Source organism: Dermochelys coriacea, chromosome 13 (assembly GCF_009764565.3).
Source record: "Dermochelys coriacea isolate rDerCor1 chromosome 13, rDerCor1.pri.v4, whole genome shotgun sequence".
Lineage (NCBI taxonomy): Eukaryota > Metazoa > Chordata > Testudines > Dermochelyidae > Dermochelys > Dermochelys coriacea.
This window is the reverse complement of record NC_050080.1, coordinates 30,494,109-30,519,013: the sequence shown is the minus strand read 5'-3', so window position 1 is coordinate 30,519,013 and position 24,905 is coordinate 30,494,109. Positions and strand designations below refer to the sequence as shown.

Below are 24,905 nucleotides of genomic sequence, written 5' to 3'. Positions count from 1 at the left end.
CCCCAGAGCATAGATACCACAGGACATGATGGGGATGGAGCACACTGTAGGCCCTTTTATGCAGTTGTGGCTTTTGCAATAGGGGCAGGGCCAGAGCCACCTCTGTGGTCCCAGCTCTTGGGGATGTTGAGTCAGTGGGTCAAAAACAGTCCCTGAGAGAGACAGAACCTGATCCTGAAGGAAATAGGAATCTCGGACTCCTGCCAGGGTGGCACCTGTAATATCAATAGAGCTAACTTGGCATTTCTGAGACAGCATCCCCTTCCCTGTGCTGCCCCTTGCCTCCTCTATCATTTCTCCTATAAACTTGTTTTTCAGCTGATAAAATCATTTATGTCCATCACTGTAGCAGAGCAGTTAATATGATGGAAACAAATGACATTTTTGCCATTATAAATAAAATGAGAATGTAAATTAGGTATTTCACATTTATTAAATATGCAAATCATAGCATTGCATAAGGTGCATTGAACCTCTAGTTTTCTGGACAGTAAGCCTTAGTAGGTGTGACTTGTCCATCAAGTTGGGTACAGACAGTGTGATAAGGTGTCTTTTTCCAGCAACTAAAGGTTTTCTCTTAGCAGTTGGTTTTGAATGCTGCTAATTAATCTGTATCTCATATTAAGCTGCCCCTCTTTCTGTATCTGCTCTTTCAGGTCTAGATATTTTCTCAAATACCTTTCCCTGCATGAAATGTAGTCTGGTGGAGCTCTGAGAGAAACGTACTCACATCACAAATTAGTTTCATGTCCTTTAATAAAAAAATGTAGAGCTTTAAATCCCTTCAGTGTGACAAAGCATAATATCTTGTATTGAGCATTTTTAAAACTAGTGTGCTAGGCCTCAGGACTCGTTTTCCAGGGGTGCTGAGCACCCACAGCTAATCTTGGCGGTTGCTCAGTACCTTCAGAAATCCAACCACTGGAGTATGGTTTCCACAGCATGATCTGCAATCATGGGCATGTGAGTCACCTTAGGGCTCATCCTTTTGCAACAGTTCTGGGTTCTGAGAGCAAATCAGAGTTAATTTCTACAATGTGCTTTGCACGTGAGATTGGTAAAAAGCTTTCCCTGCTTCTAACATCCCTGTGTAATATCAATTTTATCATGCAGCCAGCTTTACAACCACCACACCAGTTCATTGAACCATAGTAATGTGTCTTAACAGGTGAAACGTGGCCAAGTCTGTAAAACTGAATGTGGTTAATCCATGCCACAGGTGCTCAACACTTCGTTGTGGCAGTATTGGACAGTTGAATTTGAGATGGACAATGGGATGGTTACTGGGCTCACTTTGTGTGATAATACACTAAGTATTTTCTGGCTCACCTACTTCCTGGATTTATTGGTGACTAAGCTTTGGGAACCAGCTGAACGAACGTTTGTACGTTTGTAGAGAGTTCTCATCTACAAAGTGCTCAGTCATTCATAATGACCCTCTTATGGCTCATTTCTCATCCTTTCTATTTGTAAGTCTAAAATTGTGCTTCTTGTTTTGTTCTGTTTGTACAGCACCTAGCACAATGAGGTCGTGGTTCCTACAGTAAGACAAATAATAAAGTAAGAATGTGCTTGTAAAACTTTAACTTTTTCTCAACTTCCTTTCAATTACTTTCTAGGATGGTGATGTGGTTGCCCCTGAACTAACTCCAATGAAACCGAGCTGGAATGACCCTGATGAGGATGAATTGCAAAGTCCAAATGACTGCCGGGAAGCTTCAAAATCCAGAATCAGACTCTTTCAATAACTGATTTGTTAAATGGAGTTTATTTGCAATATTTAAAGCCTTTCCAGTAACAGTTTTGCGCTGTTCCTTCTATCCCTTTAAAAGATACTTGAAAGGGAACAGCACGTTGTATAAAACCTACTTGAAAAGCTTTACAGAACAAGTTTACAATAATGCAGTTTTTTAAGTTGCTGTATGTTTCCTGTATGTAACATAGTGATTTAAAAGTCCTGCGAGCACTGACATTGAAAGGGGAATTTTATATGTGATCAGTGAGTACTTGCAGCAGAACAAATACTGCTGTTCTAGTGTTTGACTTGAATGTATGGGGGCTGTGTGGCAAGAGTACCTTTAAAAATGAAGGCTTTTGAAATACCCCAAACTGCCATAAAATTCCAAAAGGAAATTAATATTTTACCATTGTTGTAGTGTAGCTAGCATTGCATTTCAACATGATTTTGACTTCCCTAAAATCAGAGAAATGTGAGCAGCAAGTGCCCAGCTTCCGTTACTGGGGCAAATGTCATAGATAGTACAGACCTTTCCAATTTTTTTTCTCTTTTATGTCCCCTACTTCAGATCCCTTTCTTTTAAGATAATTATGATATCACATGTTCTGACAGAGCAAAGCCTATAGCTCAGATTTCTTAAGCCTCACTGAAGTGAAAAGTGCATCAGTGAGGTGTGGCGCTTTTTTTTTTAACACTGTTTTTTAGATTGTGTTTTTGTGGCTTTACAATCACTTTTTCCTGCCATTTAAATGTTCTTTCCTCTGGGTCTTGTCATACAGCACAAATGGGGTGGGGATCCAATTTGACTACTGACAAATGGCAAACAAACTAGGCAGATTTTTCCTCCAGTCTTTCATTTAGAGATTCCTCGAAATGTGGTAAGTAAAAAAAAAAAAAAAAAATCTTCATACAGAAATGAGATTTTTAAGTTGCCTGTGTCCTTTTTTTAAAGTAGTACCTGAAACATGAAGAAAACAACCGTGACCTCTTTTTCTGAACCTTTGACTTTGGAAGTCAGATGTTAATCACCAGTGGGTCTGAGTACAAAATCAGTGTAATAAGTCTTCACTGAGAGACCAGCTCTGTTACATGAAATTAAACTGTCCCTTCTAGAGATGGCATCTGATAATTAGCAGATGGAGGCAAGGGAATTGATCAGGCCATAATTCTGGTCTGCTGTTCTCTTAATGTGTAGAAGCCCAGATGTTCACCAGAGGGGGGTGTTGTACAAACCCCCTTTTCACTGCACTACCAGTGATTTTGATATACAGGTGTATGAAATGGTGGTTGTCAGAAATCTTCACTGACTTGGGAAGCACCTCTCTAACAGTTCTGGAATAAGCCTTTTGTACTTGACTTCATCAAACTGAAAGTGAAGCAATTGTGCTAAAACCCTGTCATTCAAGGCAACTTGAAACATTACATACAGAATAATGTATTCATTTCACAGCTGTCACTTCAAGGTATTGGCTTATTTGAAACTATTTTAAAGGGTGTTCTGTAGAAAATATTCTGCTTGAGAGAGCCATGTTCTTTGCTTTTGAAAGGTGAAACTTTACCTGTGAGCTGGATCTCTTTTTTCTTTTCTTTTTTTTTTTTTAAATAGTCCAAACTGATGGAGCCTGAGTTGACTGAAAATGAATGTATACAAATATTTTAATACAACTTTTTTAATGGCATTGCAGTGTGGATTGTTTGTATTAAATCAATACTACAATTAAGGCACAGTTAAAATGAAAATTTCCAAATGCATTCTTAGAGGACAGACATTCATAGCTAAACCAAGTCTGAGCCCAATTTAGAATGACTTTTTCCATCAATTTGCTGTGATGTCCCTTGTGCTTTGGAAGATCTTCATGCTGGAAGAGAGATATTGGCTCTATTCCCAGTCCCTATAATGGAACAGGAATAATTTTGGATTAGTCAAATTCAGGTTTAAGGCACCATGAAAGATAAGGATTCAGGCCAATTAGAAGGCCAAGGAAGCAATGTCATGTGTTGAGACATCTGGCAGGTTCCCCGAGCAGCCAGATGGGAGACCTGTGCCTAGCATGATGTTACTGAGATGCTGCCACAATGGTCATGATGGCTCAAAGTGACAGCAAATTCTCAGCTATTGTAAGTGAGTAATAAATAAAGAGAGAACCAGCAACATTTTACCATCATATGCTACTGGAAGAGAATGTGATGTTTGGTCTATAGACATGAAGATTGCATTTGAAGACCAGGGGAGGGATGCTAATAGGCAGATAAGATAGTGACCAATAAAAGGGGACTGTGAATCTGCCAGAGGGGATTACATAAGTACCAAAGCTCCTTTTGAGAGTGTTGAATGTATCCAGTAATGGGGCCTCATCACATTTCCTAGGTGTTGCATTCCCTTGCCCAGTAAACCTCTCTATGCTTTCCTTGCTCTGATCCCAGAGGGTTTGATTTGGATTCATCTGCCTATTTCTTCAAGTTTTACAAGCAACTCTGGTGTTCGAATATGTGGAGCCACACAGTCCTTGACAGACTACATCTATGACAGCCACCTCTTCCTAACTCCTCACCTCTTGGGCTTCAGCTTGCTGTGAGGGGATCCAAATGCTGAATCCCATGTGCTTTAAGCCTCCAGAGTCTGAACAGAGTTCACAGCTAGCTCCTAGTCAGCCTGGCTGTGGTGAGAAGTCTGATGCCATATCAAGCCAACTGCTTATCAGTGCTGCAGGCTCTCTGGGTCCACTGTGGCAGTCTCTGGGCTGGGTTTTAACCACCATGCTCTGCTCAGGCCCTGCACTGCCCCATGACTTCATGGGAGGAGGAGTCAGGAGGGATTTTGCTGTGGGATTTGTTTTGGTCTGTTACAGGGACAGGAGGCAGTGGCAGAGTTTGGACCTGAGCTCTCCTGCAACTTGGGCTGCTGGGATCGGGGCTTTGATTCAGGCCCATCTCGTGACAAGCAACAGAAAAAAATGTGTGTTCCTTGTGCCCCTTTCATGTCTAGCTTTTCAGGCTCCACCAATACTGGTCTTGGCCTGACTTCAATAAGCTGTTCTGAGAGTGGAGGGGGGCCTGGCTCTCACATTTCATCGTGCCCCGCTCTCTCTGCCTTGAGGGGACAACACTGCAGACAACAGCTGAGCTCACTTCCCAAACTCACAGCACTGTCTGGCAGGGTGTCCCCCAGCTGGCAGCTCCCCTGCTGCTAACACTCAGTCGCTTCATGTGGGAATTTTATTTTTAAATCATCCAGTTGCTTGTGAGATTCCGTTTGTGTCAAAATCCAGTGCTTGTGGGAGCCAGCCACTGGGGCTGCTCTGATCCCCCACAGGCTGAGCGCACTGATGGGAAAATGGGTGGGAACGCCCCTGGTGCCCTCGCTGGAGCGCGAGTGCTGGCGGGGGAGGAGAAAGGAGCACAGGCTGGCAAAGCCCCATGGGTAAGGGGAAGAGAGGCTGAGCACTGCCCTCTGGAAGGGTTCCAGACACTGCTGGGAACAGCTGCCAAGCACAGCCAGGGTCCATTCGAAAGCAGTCAGTTCCCATGACCCCCGGTGGGGTGGGCTTTGAGGGCTCAGGTCAAGGCCCAAACCTCCAGGTCCCGAATGAAGAATTGCTCCTGGGGCGACAGGATTTCGTTGTCAAATGTCTCACATTGGTGGCTTCCCCCATGGTACATGTCCCCATCCAGCCACAGGCCGAATTTGCCACTGAAAATAGAAGGAAGACCGAGCTGAGTATCAGACAAGGGCTCCAGTCCTGGGGCCATGACAGGCAGAGCAGGGTGCTGAGCACCCTGAAGTCACTGAGAGCAGGGGCCTCTGACTATCAGCTAACAAGGGTTCCCTGCCTCTGTCCCCATGTGTAAGGACAGCTAGTGGGCTTGATCCTGTCAAGCACAAGGCACCCCTGTTCTCAGTGACTTCAGGGTACTCAGCACCTCCCAGAATTGGGTGCAGCATGAAGGCTGCCCTTCTACCACGCTTTGTACTAGGATCTTGATGAGCATTAGAGACGCCTTATTTGGTGCCCAGCCCAGCTGCTCCTGCTGGTGCAGCCCCATGCAGGGTAAGGAGATGCACTGAGGAAGCCGCTGGAGGCTAATGGGCTGTACAGGAGCCCTGTGCTCCTGACTCGCCCTGCAGCACTTGTGTTACTGGTGAGGCTGCAGAAGGGGGAAGAGCCCTGCCTCTGCCTCTCAGACCCTGGGCAGGATGCAGGGATGGTGGAAGAAATAGCTTCTTCCTTCTAGCCGGGCACACATGATAAAGAATCATTCAGAGCCCCACAACACCCCTTGCTACAGCCGCTTCTCAGGGCAGCGGGGCATTTTAATGGGCTTGTTTCACAGCTAGCTGAATAGCGCAGAGAGGCTGCGTAACCTGCAAGGAGCTGGAGCTGGAGCCGGAGCCATGCTCTAGCCAAAGCTTCCTGCAGCCATTGCTGAGCTCCTTGGGCAGGACCAGGAAAGATGAACAGAGCAGGAGGGGCAGTGCCATGCACACAGGGAACTCTGGAGGGAGCATGGCATGGGGCTGCTGAGCAGTTTTGCTTTGAGTTCACTTTCAAGGGTTTTTCTAGGCTAGGGAGGTGGGTGGGGTGAGGTGTCAGCATGGCTAGCCCCAGTCCTCTTCCTGGTGCACAGGCAGGTTCTACCTTGATTTAGCTGGGCAAGGTCAACTCCAGGGGAGCCCTGGTGCAAACTGGTTCTGTCAGGTACATCCCTGTGTTGTTACTGGTTGGAAGATGGCAGCAGGTAGGGGACACGGTCACTCACAAAGCGCTGGGTGGTGGCAGAGGGGAAGGGCTCAGCGCTTCCCAAAGCGCTGGGGCCATGGCCAGGCTGAGCATGTGGTTACCCACACAGGGATTCAGTGTTGACAGAGGGGTTTGCAGTCGTATCAGGGGACACACAGCTTCATATTCTGTGTTACCTGTCCCCCCACTCTTGGATGGGGGGGAGGAGCTGTCCAGCCTTCCCAAGACCCCCTTCCTGTTAATACTGAGTGTCTCCACTCCCAGGGGAATGGCCTTGTCTCCCATACACTTCTAGTGTTAGTGCACCAGCTCCATCACAGCTAGCCCAGGGATGTCGCCTCAAGCTGGAGATTACTCCTCCGGCTCCAAGTGTGGACATACCCTGAGAACAGAGCAACCAGTGCAAACACTTCTGCAACCCTTCGCTCACCTCTGAGCATGGACATTGCAGAGGGGCAATCAGCCAGATCCATTCATTGGTAGGAATCATGCACTCGACTCCCCTGGAGCCTCCTTCCCTAGATTGGGCTGGGCTGAAAGCGCACTAGATGAGCAAAGTCATTTCCACTTCCCAAGGCTACCCAGCACAGCAGATCTCAGAACAGCAGCCAGGGCTGTCTCCAGCCTCCATGAGGGCAGCATGTGTGAGTGGATACATCCACACAGACCCCTGTGACTAGATGGAGGACTCGGCTTGCCTGCTCTGGCTGCTGGCTCAGGATGGACTGTGCTATGCTTGGCTCGGTGTACTGCAGCCCCAGCGTTCCCCTACGCTGTGAGGGCAGAAGGGCCTCAGGAGCATCGAGGCAGAAAAGGCCCCAGAACTCTAGCCATTGAAAGGCAGCTCCATCCGGTAAGCTACATACCTGCCCCCACCAATCACTAGCAAATCTGCATCTCCTTTCATGAAGAAGGTGTTGCTGCCAGTCCACTTAAACACCTGTAAGAAGCAACCATTAGCAATCAGAGCAGGGGTGTAGGAACAGCTAATTACACTCCCTGGGCAGCACCTGGCACAGGAACAGGGAGCCCTGCTGCATGGTGGAGGGAGCTGGTCAGCGGTGGCTTGCCATGACTGCTGGGGTCACCGGTGCAACCCTGCTCACCAGGAGCTACTTGGCCCAAAGTACTGACCAAGACTCAGCCTAGAGCATCATTGATCCTCTCTGCACTATGCATTCACCAGCTCCCCAACCCTGACCAGCTCACTGTGAAACCTGGTGTGATGCTCTGTACCCCAATGCAACACCATGGCACCCCCACATCTACCATGGTGATATAATTATGATATATCTTGTACAAAACATGTTATGAGGTGTCTATGGAAAAGTTATGGTTTGCCGAGTATTATTATCCTATTTGCATGCCTGTTTCATTTTTGTATCTGAAATTATGAATACTGACTATGTATCTGTATTTCAAATGTGTTTGTTTACTCCTGAGTAGCTCCCACACAATAGTTTACATCCAGTCTAGCCAGCACATTGTGAATGAACTATTCAGGTTGATGGCTCATCAGTGAACACAATGGGCCATGGAAGAAGCTTATCCCCACCTGCTGGACTGTCCTGTGAATGTTCTAGCCAGAATATGGGTCATCAAAGCATGCAAGGATATGTGACCTGCTCATGTGACACTGGACTCCATGTTGTGCCTGTACTCTTCCACTAACTGTGCTGGGGGCTTTGTTTGGGAAAATGAAGTTCCCTCCACATGGGAGAAGCTATAAAAGGGGGAAGTGACATTATCACTTGGCCTCACTCCCCCCACAACTCAATACCTGGAAACACCTCAGTGACAGAGACTGGACTGCAGAGGTGGTCCCAAGTGGGAAAGGAGGAATCCCAGCCTGTATATGGCAGATCGGTGAACTCTTTGTACCATCAGGATGAGACACTGCTTGATTCAAATCCTGTCTAGTTTATAGAACTTAGATTGCAATTTTGTTTTATTTCTTAGCTAATCTATGTTGATCTGTAGATTTATTACTTATAATCACTTAAAATCTATTTTTCTCTAGTTAATAAATCTTTTTTATATTTTAACCTAAAAACAGTGTGTTATTTGAAGTGCAAAGGGAAATCTGCTCAGGAACAGAGGCTGGTACATCGTCCTCTCTACACTGAGGGAGGGGGCGGACTGGGTAATAACATACACTGGTCAGGCTTCTGACCAGGGCAAGATGGCACAGCTCTAGGGTCCTAGGCTGGGGAGCTGGGAGGAACTGGCTGAAGCCTCTCTATTGTTGGTTCATGGGTGGCTGGTGAAAGCATTCATGTAACTCAGCTGGGAGTGGCCCAGACTATGAATGTTTGTGGAAGGGCAGGACCGGGAGCGGGTCTGCAGCTTGTCACAGCATCACATTCTGGCTGGTGAGATAGAAGGCTCAGCAGTACCTCAGTTCCAGGCTGTGACCCAGGGAAGTATGTCACACTTGGGGCAGAATCTTTTCTAGCTCTTCCAGCATCCTGGTTAGCAAAATGTAGGCACAGGCTATAAGAAAGGGAGCATGGCTCCCCCTCTGCTCTGAGTGGCTGGGGTAAGCAGCACCCCACAGTGCCCCTCCTCCCTGGCTGGAGTGGTGCAAGCTCCTCCCTGCTGTTCAAGCTACTTTACTCTGCCTGCAGGGGCGCTCTCTGGGGCAGTGCAGTCACCGATGGGGCTGTGCAAAGCCACTACCACAGCAGCAAACACAGGCAGTGCTTTGGGGGAGCTGTGCCAGCCGATAGCCCTGTTCCCGATGAGTCCCACTGCCTGTGAGTTAGCATTAGCCGTGCTGCCATCGCGCATGATTTTATAGTGACTATTGTGATGTTTGATTTCTTCAAGCCCCAGCTCCTGGAGTCACTTCAGCAGCACATCAGCCTCTTGGCTCTCCTTAAAAACCTGTCAGCTTTTGGCCCTTGTGGTAGCAGAGGAAAGCTGTGACCCGAATGCACCCCCAGGTTCAGAAACCAGGGGGCAAAGAATAAGAACTGACCTTTGTTATTTTTCAGCCTCTCGTGATTCCCTGGGGTCTGACTCATGGCTTTGGGTCCCTGGGGCTGGCGATGTGGCAGGATGATGAATGCTACTGCTGGTGAGGAAGGGGGAGAGTCCCACTAGACTGCACCTTTGGCCAGTCAGAAGTGTGCCAGCAGTGCTGGCCAGAGAGCAGATTCTCACACTACCAGCTCATGTTCCAGTCCTGGTGGCACTTTGTGCCAGGAGCCAACATTTCCTGTGCCTTGCTTAGCAGAGGGTGCGCCAGGCCTATAAGGGGTTAAATGAGTAACTGCCCAGGGCTCTTCCTAGTCTGGACAATTCTCCTAAATGTTGGGGTGGATCTGAACTCCACAGACAGGGAGAGGGGGCAGGAAATGAGGCTGATAAGGTGCAGGGTTTGAATTAGCTGTGTCAGGGGCTGATAAATCAGTTCAGTGCTGCGGGTCAAAATGGCTTGTGGGAGGTGATGTGCACGGAGCTCCCCAGCCCCAGAAAAGGAGAAGGACGGAGCGAACTGGGAAGAGGAAAGAGGCCCTAGTGTAAGGAGAGGCTTCTCCTGAAACTTGGCCTGCATTGCCCACACCATCCAGCATTCAGCCCACAATACAGCAGCCTCCCCACCCCAACCCAACCCAACCCAACACAGCCGTGGCTGCTGTACAGGATCACAAACGAAAACTGTCTTTGTATTTGGGTTTCCCAGCACGCGGCCTTAGGAAGTGGAGCTGATTTTGAAGTTAGAGGCAGATCCAGCCCCCACATGCAGGCAAGATTGGACTCCAAGGAGGAATTCACCCCTGTGCCAGAGCTGCATGCCGGAGCGTTCCCCATGGGGGCCTTGCTGCAGTTTATGGCCCTTCACACTGGCTTTCTGGCATAAAGCTGCTGTAATGCAATGGGAATCTCACCAATAGAACTGTCTGTGCCACAGTCGAGATGGGACTCGGTTTGACAGCCCTGTTCCCGGCTGCTTCCGGGTGAGGCAGCAAGTGGGCTTGGCCGTTCCCATGTGTTATGACCCCCACGAGCCCGGCAAGCAGCTGAGTGAGACAGGCTGAAGGCCAAGGGCCTGAGCAGGTTGGGGAGCCAGGAAGTACCTGAACTCTCCACCATCCTACTGCATTTTGTCTAAGCTGCCTTGTTAGATCATTATGAAAACCAAGGGCTTCCCAGTCACTATGTCCCCCTGTCCCAGCAATAGCTGACTTAGCCAGGTGTTTGGGCAGATTCCCCCAAACAAAACACTTGGTTTGCTGAGAATGAGGGTTGCTCCAGTACAGATCCCAGCAGCACACTCACTAAAACACTAGGAAACACCCAGGTATGTTCTTTCTGCTCCTGCCCAGGACACACTGCTCCTTCTTCACCCATCTCTCCAGCCCCCGTCGCATATAGCCTCCATGCCCCACACCAACAAAATGTGCAGCCTGGAGGCCAAGCCCAGCAAGCCAACATGGCAGCCCCCTGGAACACGATTTCCTAACAACACAAAACCTGTGTCACAGATGTTTTTGCTAAGGCTGCTCAAAAATGTCCCATCAAAACTGTTTTTGATAGAAAATTGGATTTTCAAGCAAATGAAGTGTCTGTTGCTGTGGAAAATCTCAATATTTTGTTAGAAAATAGAGGTGAAAATCCAAAACATTCTGGTTCAAAATACCACCACAGTGTCTCATGGGATTAATAGTTCGGGTGCCTTATGCTACCACCTTCTTCCATGGATAGGGCTCTCTGGCTAGACTATATCACCCATGATGCATCACTACCAGGATGTCAATGCACCTCCTCCCATCACCAAGCAGGGAGAAAATAGTGCATCATGGGAGATGTAGTCCATCCAGAAAACCCTGCTCAGAGCATTAGGCAACTGAACTGCAATGCCCATGAGGCACTGCAGCTCCAGTCAGAGTAGAAATTTTCAGTTTTCAGCCAACATTTTTCACCACGAAGTTAAACTTTTCAGTGAGGGGGGGAAAAAGGCTATTTTTCTAAGCAGCTCTAACTCTCACCTTCATGCACCAAACAGTTCCTAAAAATCTTTCCAGTGGTTTCACAGAGCCACATTGGTATGTAACCTGCTCCTAATCTCCCACCACAAAGCCCAAGTCCAACACAGTATGACAACAACAATCCAGCCCAAACTATTGTCCTCCTGCCCCAGAGCTACCACCCATGCCAGGCAATGCCAGCAGCTTGCTCACCATAGCGCAGGCTAAGGTGTGTGTATGCTGGATGGTGAGGTGCTAGCGACAGGGGAGAGGGCATGTACAGTAGGAAAGGGCGAGGAGGAACGTACTTGAGGGTTTCCTAGTATTTTAGCGGGTACTCCAGTAGGATTTGCACCTGGACAACCTTAGCTCTAAAGCACCAAAGGTGTCTTATTTGTGGGACTGGCTTTCCCAGTTCTTAGCATGTACATAACAACAAGAAGTATTCCCACCCCCACCCCCCCGCCCTGCAGCACACACTGGCTATTGCTGTGTCCAGCCATCCTATGGCTGGAAAGGAGAAATATTCACCAAACCCCAGGTTACAGGCAAGCAAGGAGCAAACCTCAGCTCTGATGTTGGTGGGTGCAGCTTACGCCAGGGCTGGAGCTGGCTGCACAAAGGGGTCTTAATGCTTCTGATCTGATCAGTCACCAAACTAGAGTCCCAGGCTGGGGCTCTACTGCAGTATCTCCTGGGGCTGGGCAGCAAGTGTTGTGGGGGAGCGGGGCATGCCTGTCTGGGGGCACCTACCCGGGTGGATTTGTCAGGCCCTGAGAAAAGCATTATGGACTATTGGGATTTCTTAGGGCCTGACCCTGCCCTTCCAGAAGTCAGGCGGAAACACCTCTGAAGCCAGCCAGGCCACAAGCTCTAGGGCGTGGCAGGGGCCCAAGGAGGAGGCTTCTGCCCAGTCCTTCGGAGACTCAGCTTCCAGAGGAGTTGTGCCTCGCAAGCAACGCTTGATTGTGCCCTCAGGAGCGTGGGTTAGTCTGACTCTGCCAGTCACTAGAAGGAACGTCAAGTGATTTTCCATAATCAGATGCTGAATTATTCAGTTACTTAGCTCTGTTGTTACAATTAATTCACTATTTAATGACTAAGGAGAGGAATTACTTTCTGGGAATTATTCCTACTAATTAAACGCTCCTGCTAGGTAAAGGAGCCCTGAGGCTGGATTGGCTTGGGAATGGGGTTACTTAGCCGTTTCTAGAGGCAATGAAGAAGGAACTGGCCGAGCCCTGCTGAGTTCAGGCAGTGCCTGCAGGTTGGGAAGGAAGCTGTCTCTGTGATGCTGTGCAAGGTGTGACTCATGCTGCTTCAATCAGCCACATGCCATGGACTTTGGGCCCACCACACCTCCTCTCACCTAGGCTCCCAGGAGCAGCCCGGTTGAGCAGCCTGCTTGGTTGCAGTGGTGGGCACTGACGGGCATAGCAGGGTGGCCTAGGGCTTGCAGGTTTGTGCGGTGTGCAGCAGGTTACTCAAAGCAGCTGTGCGCATTGCAGGGGGCTCGGCTCAGCCCTGCACACTGAGCCAAGCCCAAAGCCCCTGCATGAGGCAAGAGTGCAGGGTGTGAAGGGGTGGGTGGAGCATGGCTGTCAGAGGAGACATACAGCCAATGGTGGGCAATGCCCATCATGCTAAAGAGGGGCTTAGTGACGTGCTCCCTTCCTCACAGCAGCAGCCTCTAAATCCCCCCATGTGCCCATCCTGCTCAGCACTGAGCAAGAGAAGCACTAAGGACTTGTTTGGATGCCAGGTGGGCGCTCCAGGAGGCATAGGGCCAGCGCAGGCCTGGTGCTCCCAGAAGTGCAGCATGCTCTCCCCAGCACTGGCTCGGCTCCCAGCATGGTTCCCGGTGACACTCTCTGGGGAAGGAAGGTGGGAGCAGCTGACCAGCAGTATGGGGCCTTTAGGGTGGAAGTGGAGAAGGGGAAATCCAGCCCCCCCGCCCCACACACACACATGCACACAGGGCGGCTGAGTGACCCAGAGCTCCTGCTGTAGGGGTGGGGGCAGAGCCACAAGGGCACACTGCTGGCGGGGAGGGGGAAGCAGAAATGCTGTGGACTTGCCCTTCCCCCGCATGATTGCACCCTCACATGCCTCTGGGCCTGCGCTGCACTTGGGCCTTGGCCAGCAGAAGCCCCTGTCTCTGCTCCTGAGAGAGAGAGTCACAGGCTGATTCCAAACCCCCACACCGAGAATGTGAGCATCACTGTTACCTTTAGCTCCGGGGAGAAGGAGAAGAGAAAAGTCTCCCCTGTGCCATAAAAGCAGCTGCTGAGTCGGATGGTGGTGGAGGAGAAGGCCCCAAACATCTGGAATGGAAGCAGAGGAGAGAAGATCAGAGCACTGCCAGCTCTTATGGTTTTAACAAAAGTTTTGCTGTAATTGGGGTTTCCTTAAAGCCCCAGCTCCCGGAGTCCTGGGATTCCAGGGGAATCTCAGCTTGCATTAGATACAAAATGAAACTGGAAGGCAAAGAACCCAAAATGTATTATTTTTAAAAATCTCCTGATTTGTAAACCAGTCATGTGAGTGATTTCTGGAGGCCTCACTTGTGATGTGTGACTGCTGGGGCTGTCAATTCTGCAGTTACTAGCAGCAGCAAGTGACCGGGACAGGTCTGTTACTGGCTTTACCTCTCCCAGCCATTGCAGCTCTCAGGGCAGGCTGTGTGTGCCCTGGCTCCCCTCCCAAACGCAGGGTATCTAGGGCCCTGAGGCTGCTGGAATCTGCACCCAGGCTTTTAGGCACCATTATGAACAGTTACCCCACAGTCACTACCCAGGCCAATCCATGGCGCTGCTGTCCCCCCCACGGTCTCCACATCCCACTCTGGAGGCCCTGTGGGGAGGACCAGTGGCTCCAGGTTGTATCACTCAGTCAGGAGGTTCTGTTGCCTGTAACTGGGGCTCCAGCCAAGCTGGAAAGGGGTCGATCAGACAAGACAAAGCCATCACCATCACATCTGAAAGGTGCCTCACCCCTTGGATCCTCCCTCCAGCCAATGCTGGGCTAATCTCTGACACTGGCAGGTGCTCCCTGAGGACAGGTATCCACGTGCTAGTCAGCTAGGGTCATGCAGGGCTGTGGCTACATGTACAAGCATGCTCTACCCACAGACCATTGCTGCTGGCAGGGCTGACGCGTGGGACCTTGATCACCAGCAGCACAGGCCCTGACCGTGTGAGAAGGAGTCGCTCGGTTGGCTGTGACCAGCAGGCTGTACGGTTACCAGAGCCAGCCACTGCAGGGAGGCACAATCACACCCCAATGCCGGTCGCCAAGGAGCTTTCCAAGCTCCCTTCCAAGGAGCATCTGCGGGGGCCAGACACAGGATGCAAAAGCCTTGGGGAATTCCGGGTGGATTATTTGATCCCCTCCAACAGCTCAGCCTGGCCCAGTTGCACTGCAGGAGTTATTGGCAGAAGGTGAACTACAGAGAGCAGACGTTACCTTAGCACTTCCCCACTCCTGTACCCCACAGGCCCGCAGCCTCAGCACTGCCCCTAGGACCTCTGGCCTCCTACCCCCATACTCCCAGCACAGCATTTGTGCTACCCCACCACTACCGTCATGGGGGCAAGTGAGCTGTGGTGAGGGGCAGGGAGCAGGCAGGGTGCGTGTGCTGTAGCTGTGGGTGTGATACGGTGAGTGGGAGCACACGGGATGAGCTCTCGGGAGTTAATTCCATTTTCTTGCTGGGTTGGGGCTGAGCCAGGTATGCAGAGTACAGAGCTGGTGGGTTGGCATATTAACCAGCATGTGCTCCAGCTCTGCCTGGCTGGACTGTGTGACCCCTGGCTGGCACTGATCTCTGGCTTGCGGGTGCCGAGGTGTAGGGAAGATTTATGCCAGGTTTGGCTAGCCAGGGCTAGATGAGTGGTGTGTGCAGTCACCCCAGCACTACCACCTGTGCGCACCGGAGATGCTGGGCTAATTCCTCTGCTTGTTTAACTCTCCGGTCACCTCTGCTCTCCCTGGTTCAGCTGGGACAAGAAGTGGAAGTGCTGAAAAGGCTGGCATCTGGGGGGGTGGTCTCTCTAGTCTGGACCAGTCAGGGAGGTGCTGAAAGGCCTGGCTGAGCCCTGAGCCAGCCTGGGGCATGTCCCCTTCACTGATTGGCTAAGTTCACTCTGTGCAATAGGCAGACCCAGGGAAACAAGCATCTGGGGAATGGGGACATGCCCGGGGGCAGGGCAGGGCAGGGCTCCCTGCAGCAAGGTGTGGGACTAGCCTAGGAGAAGACCAGGAAGAGAGGTGGGTCAGGGATTAGCACATGCCTAGGGGGCCTGGGAGGGGCGTAGACAGGTCAGGTGGCGAGGGGAGACCAGGGAGGGCAGAGATAGGCCAGACCAGCAGGGATGCACTCTAGGGTCACAATGAATGTGGAAAGGGATGCTGGGGGAACTAGCAGGTGGGACATGTGGGGCTGCAGGAGGCGCACAGGCACCAGGATGCTGTTGCTGGTAGCTAAGAGGCCCACCCTGCAATCTCTGAGACTATGGGAACTGCTTGCCTCCCATCTCTTCCTGCTCCGGCACTAGCTCCCCGGTGCCCAGAGCTGGCTGCAGGATTCTGCTGCAGCGTCTCTCTGAGTGGGACTGGTTCCCATGGCTGTGCAGCCTGGCTGCTAGCCTGGGTCCCTGGGGCAGGATGCTGCTGCTCATTCACTGGCCGGCTTCTTTGTCCTTTTTCTTCTAATAAAAATCCAGAGGAGGAGGGCCCGGTCTGAGACGGAGCAGAGGGCAGCGGGGTGCTCACTAGTGCCTGGCAGGAGAGCCCTGCTGGGAATGCCCGGTTACAAACAGCCCACGTGTTCCCCAGCAGCTGGCCAGCATCTCCCACGCCCCAGGACTCCGAATGCATCCCACAGGCCCCTCGGGCTGGCAGGCTGGAGCCCTGGGGCTGCCACGGACCGTACAGAATGGGGAGAGCCTGGGGTGTGAGCATGCGAGAGAAGTTTAGTGGCCCAAAAGTTCAGGAGGTTTCACTCGCACCTTGGGCCAAGGACGGAGCTTACAGAGAGACAGCGAAGGCAACAACAAACCCTGGCAGAGCTCAGCTACAGCTCCCACTCTCCTCAGCAGTGCCCTGCCTACCTCTGGCCTGCCTCCAGCATCCCAGCCCTGCCCCCTGCTCTGCAGGCCCTAGCCCAGCACCCCCCACCCCCTACTGTAAAGCCCCTCTGTTCCTACCAATGTATTGGCATGGCTGGGTTTCTCTCCCCAGACCAAGCAGAGTGCTACCCAGGGTGTCCTGCCAACCAGCCCCTCCTGCTCTCGTCTCTGCTCCTGAGGGAGCTCTCTCAGCTTTTACCTCTTTATGGAGAGTTTCCTACCAACTCTCTCCCTCACTGACTCAGCACCCCACCTTTCATTGCAGCCTTTGCCATGGCCCATGTGCAGTACTGGGAAATTAGTATGTTTGTGCAGCTGGGTGGCCAGTGCTTCGTACTGGCAGAGACACCAAAAAGCTCTCCAGATCGCCCAGTGTGTTTGAACAGGACAGTTCTGCCTGCCACAGTCAGCAGCATCTGCACTTCTGCTGGTGTTTACTCAGCAGCATGCTGACATAGTCAAATCCCATGTGATTCTGCAGATACCGGGTTACTCACGGAGGCCAGCACAGAGCACACAGCCAGTTCAAAACAATGGCAAGCGCCACTGTAAGGTCGGGGGTTGTGTGCCAGGCTGCACCAAGCATACTCTGCATTTCGGATCTCCAGTCTGGGTACCGGAATTCCTTAACAAATCCTTCTCTTTCCAGACCTGCCGCTGCTCTGCTTAGAAGGGACAGCCCAGAACCGTAACAGATCACACGTTCCTTTTGTTTCAGATCCAGAGGGGCTCCATGGGCTACAGGAGCAGCTCTCAGGCTTTTCAGATTGGCAACCCCTTATTCATAGTCAAAATTTTTCACAACCCACCCCTTTACATTAACTATAAAAGTAGGAGTAAAAAGTGGACCAATGAGAACATGCTAAGAATTTCCTGGGTAGGGGCACATTGTTTCCAGGGGTTGGCAGAGGATATTTCAGCTGGAAGGGTCAGGGTGTGGGGGAGTGAGATTTTGTTGCTTTATCTTACAGTAACAATTTCAGCAATTTGTGACTCGATTTCCTTGTGGCCCTGACTCGCATGTAATGACTTTTTTTCCCCACAATTTCTCATGAAAAGTAATTGCCCCAGTCCACGCCCCCCACCTCCTCCCTGGAACCAGGGCCAGGAGCGGGGCCACTGGGGGATACGCAGACAGGGTAAGGGGGCCAAGGCAGGGCCACAGCTGAGGGTGAGTCTGGGGCTAGGGGCCGAGGCTCGAGGTGGGGGCGGGAGCAGAGCCGCAGCTGGGCCATGGTGGGGGCTGGCAGCCATGCCTATGGCTGGGTGCAGCTCCTTCCCCGACCCCCAGCCTTTGCCCCGGGCTGAGGGCTGGCAGCTGGGTCCCCAGCCAGGTGTGGAGCCACAACAGGGCTGGGGACAGGGTCAGGCACAGGGCCAGGAGCTGGGGCCAAAGCCGGGGGCAGGGCCAGAGTAGATCTGGGGCCAGGGCTGGGTGGCGCTCTCTCCCCACCCCACTGGAGCCCACACCCCACAGTTTGGGAACCTTTGTTATAGAGGTTTCTTTAACTCTCTATTCCTGGGGAAATCTTTTTTGTTGTCCATATTGCCGTAGTGGCTGACAGGTATTTTGAAATAAATTACCAAAATAATTGAAATTGCCATGATTCTATTGTGTTATTTTGACCAATAAAATATGCAGAATTTTGCAGAATTTTACAATATCGTGTGCAGAATTTTTAATTTTTGGTGCAGAATCCCCCAGGAGTCCATCTCCCTGGCTCTCTTCTCCTCAGTCGCCAGCTCACTCACTGAGGTCAGGTAAACACATTTGAAACAGTGTCTCTGCCTGCTTCTTCTGGGAGTCCCAGGGCAAATGCACTGAGAGCTCAGCACCATCCCCTTTAGTGCAGCTTGCTCAGGATAAACCACACAGACCCCAACTCCAGGCCACAAACCCTCTGCCCAGCCAATTTGTCAGGTCACAGAGCAGAACCGGGCTGCAGGTCTTCCACCCAACCTAGGGACCAGGGCAGTAGCTTCCCTGCCTTGTGTTTCTGACATGCCCTGGATAGAATGGGAGCCAGCACAGAGTGTGTGGGGCTGCGGGGTATGCCTGGGCCCAGAAGGGGGCTTACAGCCAGAAAGGGGAGCCAGGCTCCTGGGCCACACCCTGCAGGATGGTCCTAGTGTGCAGGGTCCAGAGCTGTGCTGGCCTGTAGCAGCTGGATGTTTCTCTTGCATGGGAAGCCCAGCTCAATGCAATGTACAATTCCATTTCCCTCATCTCACCTGCCCGTCGGTATCTCGGATGACCAGCAGCACAGGAGAGCTCAGCTTGTTCATACTCCTGTACATGTTCTTCAGGCTAAACCCATCCCTGGTGGTGCAGTAGAGCAGGTTCCAAGGGTACCCCGTCACTCTTGGTGGGAGGTGGGGCACCAGCTGGGAACAAAGCCACAGGAGTCAGTTCCCACCAGGGTCCCTTGCTGCTTCCCAACCTCTGGCAGGAGCCTTTCCCATCAGTCACTTCCATACCCTCCCTCACCCAACCACTCCCTGCTGTCCTCTCCTGGGGGTCTGGCTTTGGGCTGGATGGCACTCTGGGGGCGGCAAGCACAGAGCCCATCCCGTCCTGATTTTTCACACTTGCTATCTGGTTACCCTATTTTAGGGTGAAGAACCCACACAGCTCCAGGGCAGCAGAGATGGTTGGGGTAACATTTGCCAGAGCGTTTGCAGTGTGGGGGTGTGGAACAATCCCAGTGTCCCAGTCCCAGAAGGGGGAACCCCCAGAACGAGGTTTGCCAGGGACGTCACCCCTCTCAGTGAATGTGCACTGTGGTCCAGGCCTACCCTGGAGTTGGTGGAAGGCTATTCACTGAAGGGAGGAATGAGGGATAATGGTCAGGTTGGGTGAATGATTTATTAGATGCATTTATTGCTCATTATTTTTGTTGTTTGGCAACAGGGCTCAGCTCTGCGAGGTGCCTGGATACGTGGCTCTGTGGATTCCACATTCGCTGTCTCTCAGTGTGTCCGTATCAGGTCTTTGCCTCCTTTCACAAGTACCAGGACATTCTCCCCAGCTGCCAGGTCGGCAAACCCCTGGGCCCTGAGCCAGACGGGGCTGGTCCCTGCTCACCCACCCTCTCGAGTGACACACTGTCTCTGGAGCAAATGGTCCTCTGAGTCCCACAGGGCAGAGCTTTGGAGCCATTTGCACTGGGATCCCTGAGGTCCGAGCTGGCCCAGTGCTGGTGCACGAAGTGCCCCTGCGGGCCCTGTGCAGTGAGCCGATCCAAGGTTACAAATCAGAGAAACGACAGCAGGAGCCTACAGCAGCACTGCCCAGCCTGTTTCCAAGCTGGGAGGGCCAGGCCAGCCAGGGGAACGAGTTCCATGCCCTGGGGCGCCCACCAGAATGGCTCAATCCCAGTGAGAAGCTGTCCAGAGGACAGGGTGGAGGGGCCAGCTCCAGGCCAGAGGTGGCTCTAGAACTGCCAAGTACATGGCCACAGCCTAACCCAGTGAGGTTACCTAGCCCTGCAATGGGGTGAGCCCCCAGCCTGCACTGAGCTCACCTGCTGGACCTGCCCTGCACAAAGGATGTTGCTCTCTCCATTCAGCACCTGCTGGTAGGGCTCCTCTGGGGGTGATGCTGTCACCCCCGCGCCTGCCTGGCTTGGCTCCTCCTGCTCAGCAGTCTCGACACACTGCAGGGGCTGGGCTTCCTCCAGGCAGCCAGTCTAGGGGGAGATGACCACGCCGTGTGGGGAAGAGATAAGGGAACCCAGCACAAAGAGCAGCACTTCCCGCTAGGGCCCAGCCACAGTGCTCCTGGACATCACATCCAGAGAACGCTGGTGCACAGAGATGGGGTTAGCACCACCCACGCCCTGCCTGGTGAGCCCTTCAGTAGAAGAGGGCATTTTAAGCCCACTGGGCAGGGTCCAGTCTGAGCCTTTCAAGGGCCCAATGTGTGGGTCAGGCCCTAGGCAGAGGGGGGCAAAGGTGGCTTTTAGCTTCCCAAGTCTGGGGAGCTCCAGGACACAGCACTGCCTTTGGAGTGAGAGAGAGCAACCCCAGGGCTGCTCCACAGCCCAGAACAGCTGAAACACATGTGCCCACCTCCCAGCCCAGCCCCACCCTATGTCACTGCCCTACACTGGGAGCTGTGGGAGTCAGGGGCATAAAGGGCTGTGTGTTGGGCCAGTGCTGCCCATGCCCGGGGTAATTCCCCTTCTGTATGGTCCCTTTCTGTTACTGGCACAGAATAAAGAGGCTGCCAGAACCTCCCCTCAGTCTGGGCCTGGCTGCCATGTACCAACTCCTGGGCTTGCCCCACTATCCATGCTCTGCTTCACTGTGTGCATGGATCCTGAGGGCTCCACACCAACTCTGTCCAGTGCAACAGCTTCGACAGGAGAGATAGAGGGAGCCCCATATGAGAATACCCCATAGCCCTTCTACCCCTCAGGCAGTGAGGGGACTTGAACCAGGAATCTCCCACATTCCAGGTGAGCGCCCTAATCACTGGGCTAAAAGACGTGCTGGAGGCATCTTGCTAACAGCACAGGCACCTACGGCCAAGCGAGGGTTCGCAGCTGGGACCTGCAAGCTGAGATAGGGGCGGTTCTAATTGGCCTCTCCCATTGGCTAGCTTAGGTGGCTTCTCGCCTCCCCTGCTAGCTTTTGTGAATTGCATTGTGAGGCTCCTTTGTCTCCCCATTCGTCACACAGGGAGCCAGGCATATAATTCCCGCTCTGGGAATCTCAGCATTGTTCCTGTGATTTTGTTATGCTCACTGGCACCCTGCACCACAATGCCTAGCTGACTGCCGCCTTCCTGAGAATGGGACACCTGCCCTCACCCCCACACCCCCAGGCTTCAATAAGGGGCTTGCTGCCAGCATTCACCAGGCTTTGTATTGCCACTGGGCAAACTGCCCGCTGCTGCTCAGGTGCTACTGAGTGAAATTCAAATGCAGAATTCGGACACCCGGGGGACCCGGATAAGGGTTGCATGGGCGATCTTGATCCTGGCATTTCCTGGCTTTTCAGTGCCTGACTTGGCAACTTTAACAGTCTTTTAATGTGGTTTTGGGGACATAATTTCCTAATTTTTTGAAGAAAAACCCCCCTGAAAAATGAAAATTCCCTCATATTGACCCCCAGTTTGGGTCAGCAGCAGGGCTTAGGTCTTTTGCTCCACAACACAGACCTCTTCTACTTGAGCTACCAGAGGAACTGGTAGCAGCAGCAGTAGGCTTTAACCTCTATGTGGCCCAGAGGAGGAGAAGTGAGTTTCACAGCTATTTGATGACAGCAAAGGAATTCTGAGACTCCTGGGTTCTATTCTAGGATCTGTAGGGGAGTGTGATCTAGTGGTTGTAGATCCCTCTACTCCTGTTTCCCTAGCCTGTCTCTGCTCCTCCCTCCTCCTCTTATCCACCATTCTAACCCCTGGCTCCTTCTCCTCCCTTCTCCTATCCACTCCCCCTCTGCTCCTGTCCACCCTACCCTTTCCGACTCCTGTCCCCCAGCCACCTGCTCCCAACCCCTGGCTTCTGCTCTCTCTGCACCTATAGAGCCCTTAGCCCCATGCCTTTCCCCTACACTCCGCTCTGCTCCTATCCTACCTGCCCCACCCTAGTTCCCACCCTCAGCATCTATATACTCCCCTTTTCCCTCTCCCTCTGCTCCTCCCATATCCCTGGCTCCTGCTCCTGGCCTCCCCTACCACATTCCAATGTGGCTGGTTCCTCCTCCCCACCCTGCTGCCTGGGCACTGGCAGAGGGAGCATTGAGAGCGCAGGAGACACTGGCTCCCGGCTCAAAGTTCCAGCACTCAGTACCATGGAGGCCTTAACAGCTGTAGGGGAACAATTGCAGGGATAGCCCACCTCAGCCTCTGCAGTCCTGGGATGGCACCTGTGCAGTGGGCACCTAGGCACGTTGAGGGAGTGGAACGTGCTCAGTGGAGACAGAATCTTCAGAGAATTTAGCTGCCAAACTCTAACAAGTGTCTACTAAGCATCTGCAAACTGAGATTTTTTTTCATAGTAGCAGCTCTGCCTATTAAACATTTCTGAGGCTACGTGACCGGCTGTGACAAGTACTTGGACATTGCATAATGTCGGGCATCTGCGGAGTCTAGAAGGGCAAGTTATGAAGGGAGAGTTTGCTCTTTGGTGTAGTTTTCCTGCTTAATATTGCACAAGAGATTTCAGCCCTGACATCTAAAGCCTTTTCACAGCACTCGTGACACATGACTCAGGCAGAAATCACTGCCCAGCCCTGCTTTCCCCCTGCTGGGATAGTTGGTCAGAAACTCACCTTCACTCCCCGACTCAGGGAAGTTCCCATCCCCATAGAAAATGCAAACAAATAAACAAGGGGAAAAGAGCAGGAAGCATGTCAGATCTCCTAGAGTCCACTAATACCTGCTCAAGTAAAGACTCAGGGCCCAGCTGGACTATGCTAAGCCTGAAAGCAGAGTCAGTTGCTTTCCCAACTCATCTTTTCTCCTTGCCTCAGCATTTCTTTCTTGGGCTACTTGCAAAGCAACTCTCTTTCTGCACTATATTAATGAGAACCTGCCTCCCCAGGGCACAGCTCTCTCTCCCCTTGCTTTTGCATGCATGCTAGGAGAAAACACAGTGAATGATGGACAGAAAATCCCACGGGCACCAGGAACAGAAAACAATTAGCAAGCTGCAGCATTTTGCACCCCAGCTGGGGTGCTGAAATCACATTCCTTTCCAGGCAGAGGCCTGAGCCCTGGAGCAGCCAGGCCCTGTGCCTGTCACAGTGAGAAGCCAGCACCCCTGGCTCTGGGACCCTGTCGATCCACGTGCAGGTCAGAACCAGTGCTGATGTTTGGTAAACAGAGCTGGAGCTTGTCAGAGCCACATTGCCCCTGTTTGTTTTGATCGGTCTTGCCCAGCACAGAAGAATCACAATTTAAAAAGAAAACCGATCAGATTACATTGAGCAGCCAGCAGTGACTAAAAAGGCAGGTGGATGCTGCAGGCTGGGCCCTTGGCCAGGGGAGCTGGGCCATGTCTGCATTAAAGACACTGCACAGCTGAAGTGATACTGATAGTGCAAACCCTAATATAGACACATGACATGGATGTGAAGTGGGGTTCAGCCCAGTGCAGGTGAATCTGGTAAATTACCAGGGTCTATGGCACCATCAGCCCCCTTTCCATTGAGGCTGCATCTACACTGAGGCTTGCACCAGATGCAGTGAGAGCAGGACAGATCTCTGTAACTAACAAGCACCCTTCACTTTCCATATTAAAGGAAAGGAAGAACAACTCAAACATATACACCCTGTGTTGGCTGTCAGCCAGGGCACTCTGCCTGTATGCTGTACTGCTTTCACCCCTTTGTCTATTCTTTTCCGTCTGCGAGTGTGTCTCTCACGCGTTTGTACAACACCCAGCCTGCCGCCAGTGCTGCTGTCATATCAGTGATGGAGAGTTGCAGGTTTGCAGGGGCACAGTCCAAAGCCAGCACCGGGATTTAGAAATGGGCTCAACCCTCTAACTCAAGAGTCCCTCAGTTCTCTCAGCTCCTGTAGTCCAGGGGTGTTTGGAGCTGGATTGAGATGACTGGATCTGGTTCCCCCAAATCTGGGGACACTTGGATCCAGGGTTTTTGGTCAGGACTTTCTCCAGTAGGAGTAACACCAATCTGAAGGGTAACAGCCTATGCACACTGGACAAGGTTCCCTTGTTAAAATCAATGAAATCTAGCTGGTAACTGATGCCCCAGTAGCAGTAAATCCAAGCTAGCGTCATTGCACCATCTTACAGCTGGACCTGATCAGCCTGTTTCAGAAAGGAAAGAAGCAAGTTATGGAGCACAGCTGCCTGCAGTTTGTTCTGAGTTTCAACCCCCATCTGTCTCCCCTGGGCACACACGGTGCAGTACAGTACATACCAAGAGAGTGTAGCGGCCCCGGAGAGCTTTCATGGTGTGTGGGCAAGTGCTGCAGCAGGTGCATGGAGCTGTGCTCACTGCTGAGAGCTGCTCAGGGGAAGGGAAAACAGGTGCCTGCCAATGGCCTGTTGAGAACACTCCCATCTAAACAACACAGATTTTATTGCTTCCTTCTAGCTGGGCTCTCCCACCTCCTGGTACAGCAGTCAGGTCATCAACCGTGGGCAGCCTCTACTGCTCAGGGCCCCACTGGATAGCATGTGTCTGTGGAGGGCTTACAAGACAGATCAAACCCCTCCTCTCCAATTGGAAAAAGGAGTTTAAAGGGCTTTGAACTCTTTGTAATTGCACATGAATGTCTTCTTGATGGCGGTCTCAAAGAGCTCTTCACAAGACTGCAGCAAAATTGGGTTCCTAACCACAATGCTTCCTC

The 24,905-nt window shown here is 51.8% G+C and overlaps 2 protein-coding genes across 5 annotated transcripts in view; one reads left to right on the top strand and one right to left on the bottom strand.

Annotated features, from left to right (window-relative positions):
• The window catches only part of SAMHD1 (SAM and HD domain containing deoxynucleoside triphosphate triphosphohydrolase 1), a 75,639-nt gene extending 72,226 nt beyond the window's left edge, over positions 1–3,413 (top strand). For all 4 annotated transcript variants that reach the window (XM_038369349.2, XM_043495660.1, XM_038369351.2 and 1 more), the window contains one exon: positions 1,620–3,413. In XM_038369349.2, the coding sequence (XP_038225277.1) occupies positions 1,620–1,748 (129 nt within the window). In that variant the 3' untranslated portion in view covers positions 1,749–3,413. The remainder of the gene's footprint in view (positions 1–1,619) is intronic.
• Positions 3,340–24,696, bottom strand: TLDC2 (TBC/LysM-associated domain containing 2). Its single transcript, XM_043495662.1, has 6 exons — positions 24,473–24,696; positions 20,104–20,268; positions 18,812–18,964; positions 13,679–13,774; positions 7,344–7,417; positions 3,340–5,429 (listed from the first exon to the last, which is right to left on the bottom strand). Exons 1-6 carry the CDS (start codon positions 24,614–24,616, stop codon positions 5,294–5,296), a joined length of 768 nt encoding a protein of 255 aa, XP_043351597.1. The 5' UTR covers positions 24,617–24,696; the 3' UTR covers positions 3,340–5,293.
• Positions 24,697–24,905: the final 209 nt, after the last annotated feature.